The following is a 16449-nucleotide window of genomic DNA, read 5'->3' on the forward strand; positions in this document are numbered from 1 at the left end:
AGTTAGCAGGGCAGTCTCCTAGTCTGCAGCTAAGTCACAGACATTCTCCCTGACCTGAGGCCTGGCACCGCTGCCCTCTCTGAGGAGCAGACCAGAGCGGTTCAGGAAGGGAGAGTAAACATCGCCACACTTGCCACTACATCTACGCCCCCTTGGGTCTCAGAAACGGAAAGTCAAATTCCAAACACACTATCCCTACACCTTGAACTTTCTTCCTCAGACATCTCCAACCGGTCGCTCTGCGAAACCAGCAGCATTGGACAGGTGGTCGGCCGAGGAGAATCAGAGGAAAACAGCCTCCTCATTTCTGTGATCTTCCTATGACAGCTGGAATGTACCTAAAACACCTAACCTTCTTCACCAGCCCTGATCTAGTTTTAGTTATCAGTGGTGTATCTATGACTCGGTATACAATTTAAAGCCCACTGATAGGAAGCTAAACACAGGCACACATGTCTAATGGACGATTCTATGAAAAGACCACTTAACAGACACAACTCCCTTTTATTGACGTTAAGGCCAAGGTTGTTTCTTTTTTTGTTATTTTTGTTTAATATTTCTTCAAATTTTGTCAATTGCTGAAGCCCAGGCTGAGCTTCTGTGGCACATGACGATTCTCTGAATTTTTGAAAAGAACACATGTACCTAAAGTTCAAAATCGACCAGTGACACAGATCTTGGGGATCTGGGAGGAGGAGACCCCACAGACACTTCCAAGCACTGCCGGGAGATTTGTTTCGCCTCTCAGACCTGCCTGCCTTGCTCATCAGCATGCAGTCGGAGTGCCAGGGGAGGGCACAGCCAGCGGCAACGCTTCCTGGTGCTCCAGGGGCTGCCCTCAGGAGGAGGCCTGCCACTCAGTCTGTGAAGCAGGATTCTTCCATCAAAAGAAGCCAAACCAAAGAGCTCCTGGAACACTCAGGACCAAGGCAGATGAGAAGCCTCTAATTAATTTTGTGGCCTTTTTTGGTTTGTTGGTTTAAAAAAAAAAAGTTGGGGGGAGGGAGAGAGAGAGAAGAGTAAAAGGAAAGTGCAGGGAAATTTACTCTTTCGCCTCAGCCAGTTTATTGTTCATCTCTTTGCTTTGCTCCTTGTCGTCTGGCTTGGTGGTACTCGGGCCCTCCGCGCTCTTTTTCTTGGCAGCCTGGCCTGACACCGCCTGCTTGTCTTTGGCCTTCCTCGTGGGCTTATGGCTCGCTGAGGTCTTTTTTGGTTTGGAACTCTGAACACTAGGTTTTTCCACCTGTACGCAGAGACAGACCGCAAATACAGAAACACAAAAAGGTGGGGCGTGGGAAGGAATTTAGAGAGAAAAGATATGGTTAATTAAGGAATAACGGTAATGACAGAGGTTGGCTCAGGTGGAGCACAGTGCATAAGGTGTTCCCAAGGACATTAGGGCATTCGGCATCTCCCGTCTGAACTCCCTGTTCCGTCATTTTGGCTGCACCCACTGGCCACGTGGGCTCCCTTGTCCTGCCAGCCTTCCACCGACCACCCCAGGCAGTGGGCCATACCACTGTTGGGCAATATTTGAGCCCCTCCCTGTAGGAAGTTAACACCTCATCACGTTGCTCAACACACCCACAGGCATAGGATTTTGCTTTAGTCAATGAAATGTGAGCAGTGACTTGGGTCACCTTCAGGCGGAAAATTCGAGAGTCAGCCTGTGCTGCCCAGTGCTCTCTTTTCCTCTGCCACAGAGACAGGCTGCTCTGCCACCCAAGACCCAGATGAAGAGGCAACGAGGGTTAGAGTGGCAGCCAACCCACAATGGATATTAATGAGAAATAAACCTTTGTTGATGTAAGATGCAGATGTTCTGGGGCGGTGGGTCGCTGCAGCACCCGCTGGCTTCCCCTGTTCTGTCTCTAGGCTGGCTCACCCATATGGAGAAGCATCCTCGCTGAGATGCTTTGGGCAGGGGGGCGTCTCCAGTCTCAGCTAGGCTTTCCGCTGCCAGCACTCTGCTCCTCCTCTCTGCCTGGCTCCTCCACCATTTTCCCCAGAGCAGCTGTTCTAAGCTCACTCCACTCTCCCCAGCCTCCCTCCTCTAGCTCTGTCCCCTTCATCTGGAGAAGATGGCCTTGCCTGCTCTTTCTCAGGAAACTTCTGAGTCACTGAAAGTGACCCCTCAATAGGCCACCCCCCTCATCTATCTCTAGATTTAGTTTCCCTCATTTTCCCTCCTTCCTTCTCTACGTCCTCTTTTGTCCAATGCTGACCCCATGCCCCGGGTGCCACACCATCTCTGGAGGGACAGAGCTGATGCTGGGCCTTGTAGGCTGGATCATTCACTCACTGAGGTGCAGCGGCTTTCAGTCACTCCTGACCTGTAAGGAAAGGAACCAATCGTCCTGGTTTGCCTGGAACTGAGAGGTTTCCTGGAACACAGAACTTTCAGTGCTAAAATGGAAGAATCCCAGGCAAACTGGGTCGGTTAGTTACCTTACCCATAAACTGGTCCTGGGCCAAATAGGAAACTCCACTTAAGTGCAAGACTTTAGGACAAAAGCAGAGAAAAGGATAATTAGGTTCCAGAGTTATTTAGGTTCTCAGACATTTTCTGCTATTATAGAGAGGACAGTGGATATTTGTACAATTCCATGGGGCCTGACATCAGAAGATGCTAGATTGCATGGCTTATATGATTCCTGCTTCACCAGCTATATCTCCAACATGCTTCTCCTGATCACGAACTCCTATGTAAGGTGGAGGAATGTTACCTTAGGAAAATCCTTGAGTCCACTTTCACAAACTGTTCATTTTGGTAACAAATTGCTGGGAACATATATTATAGCTGATGTGACAGGTGTGTTGTGACAGACCGAGAAGTCACAGTGGATGGTGTTTAGCCCGAGAAGATGAGAGAGGGCAGGTGCTTTTCAGGGACTAGGGAGGGAAGAAAGGGTCCAGTGATTGGAGCCAAGGATGAGGCAAGGCAGGGTCTGGTGGGAGGGGAGCCGGGCATGGGGGCCTGCAATACTGGGCCAGCCCTTCTGGGGCCCAAGCACATCCATTTTAAGACAAGGGGATTTAGGGCTCAGGTGAGGTTTTCTGCCATTGTTTATCTGGATTTCTCAAAATCAGAAGCTAATTCCCTGGAAATCTGCCAGCCTTTAAGCTGTCTTTATTTTAGGTGATGTTCCTCTTTAATATTCCCTTTGAGTTTAACAAAGGTTCCTATTGAAGATGCCCCTGGGTCTCAGTGTGCTTTAGAGGAAGCAGGGATTTTAAAGGTGCCCATGGAGGCTGGGCCAGATTTGACAGCAGCCCACCCCATGCTCTGCTGCAGTTAACCCTTATGGTACAGGCTGTGCTGATGGGTTCCCACAAGGTCTGTCTCACCTTTGGGGGTTCCTTGAAGGGTTCGCTGTAGAGGCTGCGTATTCTTCTGCGATCAATGACCTTATTGTCAGCTGCTGTTGGCTTGCTGGCCTCTCCTTTGAACTGAGCACTGTAGCTGGTCTCATGAACCATCTTATCATCTGGGGGCTTATACTGGGGCTTGGCCTTTATTGGTTTCACAGGCTTGATGTCCGTCCATGCCCTGAATTCATTCCTGTTAGTCAAAGAAAGCATATGTGATATGAAGCATCATCTGCCTGGAAGCAGAGCTCCTGACACAGGGCTGCAAACACAGCAAGCTCTCCATCAGTGCTTGCAGCATTGACTGAAGTGTGGCTGGAGGGTTAGCCTCACTCTTTCATAAGGAAGAGTGCAAGTCTCCCTTCTTGCAAAGTTGACCCAGGTTGGGTTGTGGCAATAGCAGTTGTGCCTTGGAGAAAGAGATCAGGTTCCCAGCTCCACACTGTGTGACCATGGGCAGGCAATTCTAATCTTCAGGGCTCTTTTTCCCAATCTTGAAAATGAGACTGAAAAAACCCAACCCATTCAGTCATTCATGAAGTCAAAAAATATTGAGTGCCGGCTATGTGCAAAGTTGAAGAGTTGTGAAATTAAATGAGACAATGTATTAGGCACACTGTCTGATATATTGTGGCATATCAATGAATGCCAGTTCCCTTCCCCCCTTTTTCATAATGAAGAACTTTTGTTGCCCAGATTCCTTGAGGATAATTCCCCCATTTGAATAGCAGAGGGCTTGCTTCCTGGAGGGCCAGAACTTTAACAATCTTAATCACTTTAGATGAACATCCTCGTGAAATGTCTAAATATTTGCAGATCGTTAGTAAGCAACACAGACTGAACATAATTTGGAGATCACAACTACGACTTGTGTTGGGCTGTGTGTGTGTAGGAGCATCTTCGTGTGCTTTGGTGTAAATGGCTATTGGTCCTTATCCTAAATGATCCTCATCTGCCGCTTTTTTGAGTCAATGTGTCAGTTTTCTTGTTCTCTGCAATCCATCTCGTGGTTTCTAATCAGCTGTTTATGATCTGTTATAGGGCTGGAGAGTAGATGACTGACAATGTTCAAAACAGAGTTAAAAAATGTAGCTGTTGACAGAGGCCACGAGGGTCTATTCTGTTTGTTAAGTGCACGAGAGTCAATGCATGAGCTCTGTGGCTTCTGGGGTCTTTATCGGGTCTGTTCTCCTTTGGGGGCACAAAAAGCTGCATTGTGGGAAAGGAGGAGTTAGGGCATGAATATCTGTGGAGTTAGGTTCTTCGAAGTCCCACTGTCTCCCTCACTGATGACTCCCTCCTTCAGGGCTCAGAGAGGAGTGCCAGGAACAAGGAGGCCACAGGAGGCAGGAGAAAGCTTGGACTGTGACGGAGACACGCGGGCTCTCGTGCTAGCACTGCCTTATGCTGGCAGGCCTTTCCCTGCTCTGAGCATTCGTTTTCTCATTTGTAAAATGAAAGAATTAGGCCAAACAAGGTCCTTATAATGTCCTTCTAGCTCTGAGGCTGTCTTAGTTGATAAAGCTGATTTGGTAACACTGAGCCACTTGCCGGTTATTTGACCTCCTGATCTCCGTATTTCTTTAGGGGAACTGGCTCATATGTGAAGAGAGACTACTGGCTTTTAAGAGACCCTTCCCTGAGCTTCAGACTCTCCTTTCCAGTGCAGCCTGGGTCCCCACCTAGATGCCCCATTGTTATGGTTCGAATGTTTGTCCCCTCTAAAACTCATGTTGAAACTTCATCCCCAGTGTGGCAGTATTGAAAGGTAGGGCCTGTAAAAGGTGACTGGGTAATGAGGGCTCTGCCCTCAGGAATGATTTAACCAATTCCTGGATTAGTGTATTAATAGGCAATTGATTGATGGGTTGCCATGGGAGTGGGACTGGTGGCTTTTATAAGAAGAGGAAGAGAGACCTGAACTAGCATACTTGGCCCCCTCGCCATGTGACACCCTGAGCTGCCTCAGGACTCTGCAGGGTCCCCACCAACAAAAAGGCCCTCACCAGATACATCTCCTTGGCCTTGGACTTCCCAGCCTCCAGAACTGTAAGGAATATATTTTATTTCTTATAAATTACCCAGTTTCAGATATTCTGTTATAGGCAACAGAAAATGGAAAAAGACACCTACCAACAACTCAGACTCAATGTCCCTAGAACCAAATCGTCTTGTTTTCCCTGCTAAAAATTATTTTCTCCCCCTGGACTCCCTCATCATTCATTTTCACCCATTCATTCATTCATGCATTTACGAAATATGTACTGAGTGCTTATGGTCTGCCTAACAGGATGCTGGGTGCTATGGAACCCAAGTGAGTAGGAAAAGGCCCTGTGGGGACCTACCTGCAGACAGTGTGGGTGGCTGGGCTCACATTTAGTGGGGAAGGGCATAAGAGGCTAGACAGGCCATGGAGGCCATGCCAGCCATGTTAAGGGGACAGTCTCCACTGTAGCTAAGGGTTGCCAAATGATTTCAAGCCAAGGATGAGTGTGGCCAGGTTAGTTTTGGAAAGAGAATTTTGAGAGCAGTGTGAATGGTGGACAGAAGGGAATAGTGGAGGCAAGAGGCCAGGCAGGAGACTGCTGTTAGGAAGTAGGGGAAGCAGGGGGCGGAGAAGAGGGTGCTGGGTCAAGAGGGAGAATGGGCAGGACTTGGAAACTCATGAGGTGAGGTCAAGGGGGCATCTGGGGAGACTCCAGGACTCTGGCTGGGGGGCGGTAGTCCCCCACTGAGACGTGGAAATTGGGAAGAAAATAGGCTTTGGAAAGAGGTTGAAGCTCTCCTGATTCTGTTCACGGCATCCCACACACCCCAGCAACAAGGCTGTTCTTGGAACCCTTCCTCACCCCTCCTCCTCACTTCTCCACTTTCTTTAGGTTCAATCCTCCTTCCTGACCTGACTTCTGAACCATTTTGGCCCTACACACAGGCCTAGGGCTGGCCCAGGGAACATGTGGGGCTGTGGCCACCGTTACCTGCCAGAGGCTACAGTCCCTCCCTCCTTCCCTCTATCCTTCAGAGTCGAAGCCTTGCCTGTTAGATGGGCTCCTGGTATTTGGGCCTGGGCCTCCAGGACCCAGTCAGTGACAACCTGGCTCCCAAACACATGATGGCAGAAACTTGGATTCTCTGTCGCACCCCTGCCCACTTTCAGAACTAGCACTGAGATAGGTGTACCCTATTCCTAAGTGCTGTTTCTGGATCACCTCTTGCAGACCAACCTCTGCAGCCTCCTGCATCCCTGCAGTGGCCCCTGTGGGCTGGGGAGCGTCTCACCTGTGAGCACTAACAGTGGGACATGTCCCTGTGGGAAAGTTTGGTAACCCCTGATCTTGAACAACTCTGGTACATCATCTTCACATGAGACCTTGTTAATGAGTTGCAGGATAGGTTCACTGTAATTATGACAGATGGTTAGGTTTAAGCCCAAATTCCATTTCTTAGAAACTTCGTCAAGGTGTGAAAATGAGCCAAATAATAAAAAATGAAAAAATAAAAAATAAAAGAAAGAGAAAGAACTTTCTTTGAACTCTCCATAAAACCTTCTCTAATCACATACAACAACTAATATTACGTCATAGAAAGAAAATTAGCTACCATTCATTAGTTGCCTTTTATAAGCTGGAGGATTTTGTTTAATTTTGTATATTCCCTATAGTTCTTAAAACAACTTTGAGAACAGGTACTATTATGCCCCTTTTATAAAGGAGGTAACCAAGGCTCAGAGAGGTTCAGTGGCTTGCATAAGGCAATGCAACCAGCAAATAGCAGAGTTGGGGTCTGAGCTCAGGTCAGTCAGGCTCCACAGCCCACAGCCTTCCCACTACACTTCGGCAATGTGCCAGAGCTGCAGTGTGCTCGGCCTGCCCTCACTGGAGGTGCCTGTGCAGGGCCTGGCCTGCTGCCTGCAATGCTGTAGAGGACTTACATGACACAGACTGGGCTAGATGGCACCTAAGCTCCTCCAGCTCTGAGATGCTAGACTGAGAGCAGTAAGGGCCACACTCTTGCCCTGTCATGCCCAGTGCCTCTTGACAGAAATTCATGGTCCCCTGTAACATGGTCTCCCCTTCCTGTGCAACTACATTTTTTCTTGATCATTCATTCATTCATTCATCCATCCACTCATCCATTCATTTGGCATCTGCCACACAATAACCAAGGGCATGGAATGTACCCCACAGGGATGTGTAAGCCATGGATGAGGTGTCTAGAGTTCAGGTATTTAGACCTGACCATGTGTGATCCTAAGAAAAGACAGGATGAATCAAATGGGACAGGGATCAGAGGGCAAGAGGGAAAGGAATGCTTAACTCTGAAGGGGAGTGAGGACTGGGGAAAGGGTTATTGAAGGATGTCAACAGAAAAGCGGATGAAGGGAATTCAGGCACCAGTCTGAGTCTGTATGGCAGGTTCAGAGAGAGCAGGTGAACTGATCAGGGTGGCTGCTCAGGGTGCACGGTGGGGTCTTGGAGGCTGTGCAAGGTGCCCAGGCTGGATAGGAGCTGGGGCCAGGCAAGACAGAGCCTGCATGCCATGTTTGGAAGCATGTGCTGTGCCTGGGAAGATGCTGAAAGTTTCTGAGCGAAGCAGCACTGTTTCTCCATTGGTGGTGCTCTCCTCCTATCAGTCTGCCCCAATACTAGCTATTCTTTAAGGCCCAGCTCAGGGTTCTCCTCTTCCAGGAACCTCTCCTGGGTTACTCAACCCAAAATTTCCCATCTCTCAGCTCCTGGCCCATTTACTTTACTGGCCGTCTTTGTGGTTAGCAGGCAGTTTCATGCCATTCTTCAATTCTTTCATGAGTCCATTCTGTCTCTCTTAAAGGATAAGATAAGACAAAATTTATGACAGAATCCTATTCTTGAGTCCAGTCTCATTTGCATGGCTGCAAAGGGGCATCCTATGTCAGGCTGCAGGTTAGGGTCAAGCCAGGCTAGGACTCCAATCCCTGCCTGTCTCCCACACCCTGTGCTGCCACCCAGGGCCACACTCCATATCTTCTTTACATTCTTCACAGGATTTAAGGGCTTGACATTCAGTGGGCAGTTAACGGAAGTAGCTATTGTTAGATTTATTTCTGGTCAGCTGATGTCACCTCCTCCTGAGCCCTTCCTTCCCTGCCCTACATGGGGCACACACTTGCTTCTCGGTGGCATAGGAATGCCTGACTCCAAAGCTCACACCTGGGGATGGATGTGTAACCCAAGCTTGTCTTCGTTTCCTTCAAGCTCATGGTCACTTTGGCTCCTGGAAGTAATCACAAGAAAGCCCTTCCCTTCAGTCAGCCTGGGTGTATACCACAGTGAGGCCCGGGGCACATTGGGAGGGTCCCATATCCGTGAGTTTCTACTCCTGACATCCCAGAGATGCTCCTCATGCCACAGCTTCTCTTGTATTGTGATGTGTAGAAGTCACAGGGACAGGGTGCTCTCTAACTGCATCACCAAAGGCCCGCTGTCCCCTCCACAACAGAGCCTCTGGTGGACCCTGTTATTTGAGCCTTGATGCATGACCTATCTCATACACAATCCTGCAGGGGCAGAAAGAGGGTCTGGGGCTATGATATCCCCCGGTGGGTGGGTGAACTGCAGATGAGTGGGCTCAATCAATATATTCAGATCTGGGTTTAAATGACTCTTTGATGGCTTACTTGTGCTAGGAAAATTTATGGAGAGAAGGCTGGGCCAGCCTTCAACCCCCTACTAAGGGATGGCAGAGCCAGGCCCAGTTTGAACCATCTCATGGAGACTTAGTGGGCAAGACTTTTCTGGGCTGCTCCTCCAGAACCTTTGAACAGCCATATAGTCACATTCACAGCAGCTGCCAAAGCAGGACTTTGGGATCTTGCTGATCAGGCAAAGTTTTCAGAGGAGTCAACAAACACTCTACCTTCAACTCCTCCTTTCTGGTCTCTCTGTTCCTTCTCTGACCTGCACCTCTCTGTAGCATGCACTGTGCTATATTTTACCTCAAGCTACCTGTGTAGATGACTTTCTTCCCTCCCAGACTGTGCCATCCCTGAGAGTAAAAACTGTCCTTTTGCATCCATGTAAGTCTCATCATGTCTACGACAGGGATGTGGAATGCAGCTCCCACCTCCCCGCGGCTGCTCCAGCCAGGGAGGGGGTGTAAAGTTGCTATGCAACATCTCATGGCATCCATATAACTTCCTACAATATGCCCACAAGTTCTTTGATACTTCTACCTTACGTAGAGCTTAATTCCTTCCTCTTCAGTGTGGTTGGACTTGAGGACTCACTTCTAACAAACAGAAGATGGTGGGAGTGGTGGTGCATGACTTCTGAGAGTGGCTTATTAAAGGCTTTGTAGCCTCCTCCTTGTACTCTCTCTGGGATTACTCTCTCTGGGGCAGCAAGCTGCCATGTCATAAGGACATTCAAGTAGCCCTTGTGGAGAGGCCCATGTCGGGAGGAACTGAGGCTTCCTCCCAAAAGCCATGGGGGTGAAAAGGCCTAGAAGACCCAAACCACCCTTCACATGATTTCCTGAGAGACCCTGAGCTCGAACCATCCAGCTAAGCCATTCCTGGATTAATGACCCTCAGAAACTTTATGAGATCAAAAATATTTGTTGCCATTTACATGGCTAAGTTTTGGAGTAATTGGTTACAAGCAACAAATTCTAATACAAACCCCAATCAGAAAATTTTCTCTTCTCATCAAAAAGGGTTTAAAACACTTGTGTCATCTCAGCAAGATAGAAAATACTGGTGTAAGCAGAGCACAGAAGTTCAAGTTTCCAGCAGAGCTGCAGCATGACCTTAATGGAGAGAAGTCATACTCTGTTGTAAGAAACAGGGTGAATGGTCTGCAGCCTTCTTTAGAAGGTAGCAAAGCCTCCAGTGCAGCAAAGCTGATAAAGATGCACCTGCCTTGGATCCAGGTCATAAGCAGAAAAAAGAAACACAGGCCATCACAGAAGAAAATGATGTCTCAGAGCACACAGCACATGCAAGCCTTTCGGAAGTGCAGACAGAGGTTAACAGGGTGAGAGAAAACATGGAACCTGGGCCAGATGACGATGATGAGTTACTAGAAAGAGAACTGGCTCTGGAGTGAGATACATCCATCCTAGCTCTAACCCATGGGCCAGGTCTTGCCTGCTCTGAACACTGGTGAACTCATTTGTAAAGGATTTACATATGGCCTACTCATAGAATTGATGTGGGGGTTAAATAAGAAAGAATGTAAAGCAGTTCTTTAGTTGAAGAGGACCTGGACATTCATATCGGAAGAATTACAAAGCCCATGGTAGACACGTGCATAATAAATGTATTTGACTTTCATTACAGAGTCGTTTATTCAAGAAAAATTATTGCATTTCTTCTGTGCTCCAGACACGGAGCTAGAAATGCAGTATGTACAGAGAGATGAAGATCTTCCCTCCACAGACCTTGTTGTCAGGTGGGGAGAGATCAACAATTACACAGATAATCAAATATCTGTGATAGCTATTGTTATACTTCTGAACGCTGCAGTCAACATTCTGGTGCCCAGAGTGGGCAAAATTTGGGCAGCAGCTTCCAGCGCCAGGCTTCTTTCTGAGCGCATTTCAAGTTAGACTTGGACAAAGTAGCATTCAATGAATGCCTGATTAATTGAATCTCCAATACTGAGTACCCACTATAAACAGATGTTCCCTTTTTAAGACCTTGTTCCACTTAAGCACAGTTGCTTGCAGTCATTCAACGGGAGATACTGAAAGAGCAATTATAGAGGGAGATCCTGAAGACCGCCTGTCACTGATGAGGCCAGGCCCCAGAAGAGGGAGGGAGGGAGCCAACAGGAGCGCACGGGGTGGCAGGGGGCGGGGGGTGGGGTTTGGCCCTGGAAAGTGTTGTAAAAGAACAGAGGGGAGGTTGTGCTTTCATTGCTAATTTGAAAAACGCTGACATTTACAAGAAACAAGGAAATAGAATTATATAAGGAACAAGTTTTACTGCTGTGAAGAACATCTGCATATGTTAATTGGTACAAATCATTTCTTGATAAGAGCAGAGACTTAGGATAATGGATTGCTGCCAACTATGATCATACAAAAATTCCATTTTTCTGTTCATAAGGGAAGAGGAATTTATTTATTATGTATCTAAGTATTTATTATTTATTATGTGTCTAAATCCTGGGAAAATAAAATTCTTTTCCCATCTTCTTTATAAAATTTTTTTGACATTCCTCGACTGCTTTACAAAGGAAGAAGACAGTGCTTTTAAGTCTTAAGGGTCTAAAGTCTTCCTACGGATTTTCGTAGGTGATTTATGTTGCCATGGAAACATGTTAAGTCTCCGTTCAAAAATCGTGTCTACATTTGTTATTGTAAAATGTTTCTGAAGAAGGGAAACGTCTCCTTCGTGCACTCTGATGGAGGCAGTCGCTGAATGCTTTCAGTTGCCAAGCTATTGTCAGGAGGTGGTTAATGGAAGTAGGATCTATAGATTAAAAAGAAAGAACAACCTGGGACCTAGAGGGTTGCAAGTGGCATAGAGAGCTTCTGTCTCCTTTTAGAAGGTAGTGGAAGATTGCTTTCTCCTGGCCAGAAATGACTGGGCCGAGAGAGGAGCTTGAAGATCTATGTATGTGTACATGCTTGTGCGCAGCTCTCAGTCTCTTTTGTGTGAGAGGGAGAAAAAAGTATTGCATAGAGAATGCCAGTATTCCAATTATTTAGGATGATTTTTCTCCTCCGTTAATATCCAGTAAGTACATGTATACCACGGACGATGATTTTATGAAATGAGGAAAGCACATACTTGGATGAAAAATGGTCAAGTATATAAAGAAAAGTTTGAAGCTAATGTGAGTAGATAATTAATAGAAAAGAATGCTCCCTCTCTCTTACATAGAAAGATTTGTATGGGTAACATCTGGCAATGATAGGTGTCAAGGTTTGGGCCCCTGTACTACGTAAATGGCTCATTCTGCATATAGCTGCTATCTAAGTCTAGTTATGGGTGGCCTACAGCTTAGAGGCCCTTGTGCATCTGGGAAACAATGTCTCATTCAAAGAAAGTCCACAGGCGCAATGTGTATAAAACCATGAGGATGGATAGTTAAAAATGAAAACTGCTCAAACTAGGCTGGGCACCGTGGCTCAAGCCTATGATCCCAGCACCCTGGGAGGCCGAGGCCGGCAGATCTCTTGAGGCCAGGAGTTCGAGACCAGCCTGGCCAACATGGTAAAACCCCCTCTCTACCAAAATACAAAAATTAGCCAGGTGTGGTGGCGGGTGCTTGTAATCCCAGCTACTCAGGAGGCTGGGGCAGGAGAATGGCTTGAACCTGGGAGGCGGATGTTGCAGTGAGCCAAGATCATGCCTCTGTGCTGCAGTCTGGGCAACAGAGGAAGACTGTCTCCAAAAAAAAAAAAAAACCCAAAAACTCAAACTAGGAGTCAGTTTGATTCTACACAAATTAATTTCAATTGCAGTATTTATTAGAAACTGTAGGAAGAAAAATGGTGCAAAATAAGAAAACCTACGATTGGCCGAGGTGGAGGATAAGAGTGGGGGAGTGTGAGAGTTAAGACAAGTACACTTACAAATATACCTCAAGTAGAAAGAAATAAGAGATAGATGAGAAGTGACAGGTTGTAAGAAAACTTCCCCATAACCATTTCCCCGTCACTGTCAGGGTTTACCAGTCCTAGGAATGCTGGGGTGGTTGTGCCACAAGGCCATAGAGTTTTCAGTTGAGATTGAGGAGAGAAGGCTACGCTCTTTTGGTTAGCTGGGTCCCCAACGATCTGTGTCTGTCCTTGCAGAAAGATGGTTCCCTAGACTGGAAATGGAAATGTTGAAGGCAGATAAGCCCTGAAAGGTGGGAGGGAGTGTTGCTCCTTCGGGGGTAACCTAGAGTTCTGACAGTATACTCTGTAAAAACTGCGAAGGACACAGTACGGTACATCTAGTGAAGTACTCCATAAACCTAAGTTTCTGCTTTTTTTTTTTTTTTTTTGAAAAAAGTACTTAATGTGTTTTAAACAAAGCTGGCACTAAAAATAACATCATTTTATGACTTCTTGAGAACCATGCTAATTTACTCTTTAAAATATTTTATAAGGGAATACTGGGAACAACTCGATGTCAATAAATTTGACAATATGCATGAAGTAGGCAAATTCTTAGAAAGATGAAAATTATAAAATTGACTCTTGGCTGGGCGTGGTGGCTCACGCCTGTAATCCCAGCACTTTGGGAGGCTGAGGTGGGAGGATCACTTGAGGTCAGGAGTTTGAGACCAGCCTGACCAACATGGTGAAACCCCATCTCTACTAAAAATACAAAAATTAGCCAGGCATGGTGGTGGGCGCCTGTAATCCCAGGTACTTGGGAGGCTGAGGCAGGAGAGTTGCTTGAAGCTGGGAAGTAGAGTTGCAGTGAGCCGAGATCATGCCATTGCACTCCAGCCTGGGCAACAAAGTGAGACTTAAAAAAAAAAAAATTGACTCTTATCCCTGAGTGCAGGGGGAGTCCCTCTCACCTGCTTCCTCAGATGACTCTGGAAGCTTCCCAACACCACCGGGTACTGAGAGAAAGCTCCCTGACAGTCGAGACCAGCAGACCTCCATCTGGTCCCTGCCCTGGCCAGAGGGCCCCCTACATTGACCTCCTGTCAATGCCCTGGTAGAGCCGAAAGGTGCTCTGGGAGTCCTGTGCTTCTTGATCCAATAGTGCCAAACCCTTTATCTCCCTCAGAAGCACAGCATATCCCTGGGACCCCTCGGCCACTGCCCAATTCGTGAGCCTTCTCTGTTTCTGGGGCCTCCCCCACCACAGCTCTGACTCCTGCCCCACAAAGGACTAGGCCGGCTGAGGGGGAGTGGGTGGGAGGGAAGATACAGACATGGGGAGGGGAGGCTGCTCTGGAAAAGTCTTTAAGGCTTTTGGAGGTCCAGGCCTGGGGCCAAGCAGGAAAGTGTGTGTGAGTGTGTGCGTGAGGCGTGTGTGTGAGGAGTATGTGCGAGCGTGTGAGTGAGGCATGCATGTTAGTGTGTGTCTTTCCTAGGACACACCATACCCTGTGTATGTATGGATGTTTTTGTAAAAAAGAGAAAAATCTGAAAAAATGTTTTATTTGCTTTAAAAAAATTGACTCAAGAAGAAATAGAAAACCTGAATAAACCTATATCAGGTACAGAAATTGAATTCACAATTTTAAATCTTTTTTTAAAATCTGTACATATCTTTTTTATTTGTTATTTATTTATTTTTTAACTTTTAAGTTCAAGGGTACACGTACAGTTTGTCACAGGGGTTTGTTGTACAGATTATTTCATCACCCACGTATTAAGTCTAGTACTCACTGGTTATTTTTCCTGATCCTCTCCCTCTTCCCACCTTCCACCTTCTGATAGGCCCCAGTGTGTGCTGTACCCCTCTATGTGTTCATGTGTTCTCATTATTTAGCTTCCACTTATAAGTGAGAACATGCAGTATTTGGTTTTCTGTTTGTGAGTTAGTTTGCTAAGGATAATGGCCTTCAGCTCCATCCATGTCCCTGCAAAGGACATAAAAAAAGAAATATGTATCACATTTTCTTTATCCAGTCAATCATTGATGGGCATTTAGGTTGGTTCCATGTCTTTGCTATTGTGAATAGTGCTGTGGTGAACATATACATGCATGCATCTTTATAACAGAATGATTTATATTCCTTTGGGTATATATCCAGTAATGGGATTGCTGGGTTGAATGGTATTTCTGTCTTTAGGTCTCTAAGGAATTGTCTTCCACAATGGTTGAGCTAATTCACATTCCCACCAACAGTGTATGGGCATTCCTTTTTCTCCTCTACCTCACCAGCATCTGTTATTTTTTGACTTTTTAATAACTGCCATTCTGACTACCATAAGGTGGTATCTCATTTTGGTATTGATGTGCATTTCTCTTAGTAATTTAAAATCTTTACACAAAGAAAGTCTGATGCTTGATGGCTTCACTGGTGAATTCTATCAAACATTAAGGAAAAAATAAACATCAATCCTAACAACTTCTTTTAGAAAATAGAGAAAAAGAGGCTGGGCATGGTGGCTCAAGCTTGTAATCCTAGTACTTTGGGAGGCCGAGGTAGGTGGATTGCTTGAGCCCAGGAGTTTGAGACCAGCCTGGCCAACATGGTGAAATCCCATCTCTATGAAAATATATATAAATTAGCTGGGTGTCGTGGCTCATGCCTGTAGTCACAGCTACTTGGGAGGCTAAAGTGGGAGGATGGCTTAAGCCCAGGAGGTGGAGTTTGCAGTGAGCAGAGATGGTGCCACTGCACTCCAGCCTGTGTGACAGAGCAAGACTCTGACTGACTCAAAAGAGAAAAAAAAAAAAAGAAAATAGAAGAAAAGAGAATGCTTCTCAACTCATTTTAAGAGGACAGCATTTCCCTGATGCCCTGATACCAAGCCAGTCAAAGACATCGCAAGGAAAGAAAACTACAGGCTAATATTCCTCATGAATACAGATGTGGAAACTCTTAACAAAATATTTGCAAATCAAATCCAGCAACATAAAAAGATTTAAACACCACAACAAAGTAAAGTTTATCCCAGGAGTACAAGCTCAGTTTAACATTCCAAATCAATTAGGATAATACATCATACAGTAACAGAATAAAGAACAAAAACCATACGATCATCTCAATATTCTTAGAAAAAGCATGTGACAGGCCAGGCACGGTGGCTCATGCCTGTAATCCCGGCACTCTGGGAGGCTGAGGCGGGTGGATCATGAGGTCAGGAGATAGAGACCATCCTGGCTAACACGGTGAAACCCCGTCTCTACTAAAAAATACAAAAAATTAGCCGGGCGTGGTGGTGGGTGCCTGTAGTCCCAGCTACTTGGGAGGCTGAGGCAGGAGAATGGCGTGAACCCAGGAGGTGGAGCTTGCAGTGAGCCAAGGTTGCGCCACTGCACTCCAGCCTGGGTGACAGAGTGAGACTCCGTCTCAAAAAAAAAAGAAAAAGCATGTGACAAAATCTAACACCCTTTCATGATAAAAAGAAATATTGCTGGGAGTGGTGGCTCACTCTTGTAATTCCAGCATGTTGGAAGGCCAAGGCAGG

General features: G+C 46.5%; 1 protein-coding gene across 4 annotated transcripts in view; it reads right to left on the minus strand.

Annotated features, from left to right (window-relative positions):
- Nucleotides 1-16449, minus strand: part of MAP6 (microtubule associated protein 6) — an 83996-nt gene that overhangs the window by 17841 nt on the left and 49706 nt on the right. For 3 of the 4 annotated variants that reach the window (XR_002938513.3, XR_010147616.1, XM_508647.9), the window contains exons 2-3: nucleotides 3349-3562; nucleotides 1047-1243 (exon numbers count right to left, since the gene is read on the minus strand). Coding sequence is in view for 2 of the 4 variants with exons in the window: in XM_508647.9 (XP_508647.1) it covers nucleotides 1047-1243; nucleotides 3349-3562 (411 nt within the window). In the remaining 2 variants the exon portion in view is untranslated. The remainder of the gene's footprint in view (nucleotides 1-1046; nucleotides 1244-3348; nucleotides 3563-16449) is intronic. The other variant, XM_016921635.4, reaches the window with a different exon arrangement.

This window comes from Pan troglodytes, chromosome 9 (genome assembly GCF_028858775.2).
Source record: "Pan troglodytes isolate AG18354 chromosome 9, NHGRI_mPanTro3-v2.0_pri, whole genome shotgun sequence".
Lineage (NCBI taxonomy): Eukaryota > Metazoa > Chordata > Mammalia > Primates > Hominidae > Pan > Pan troglodytes.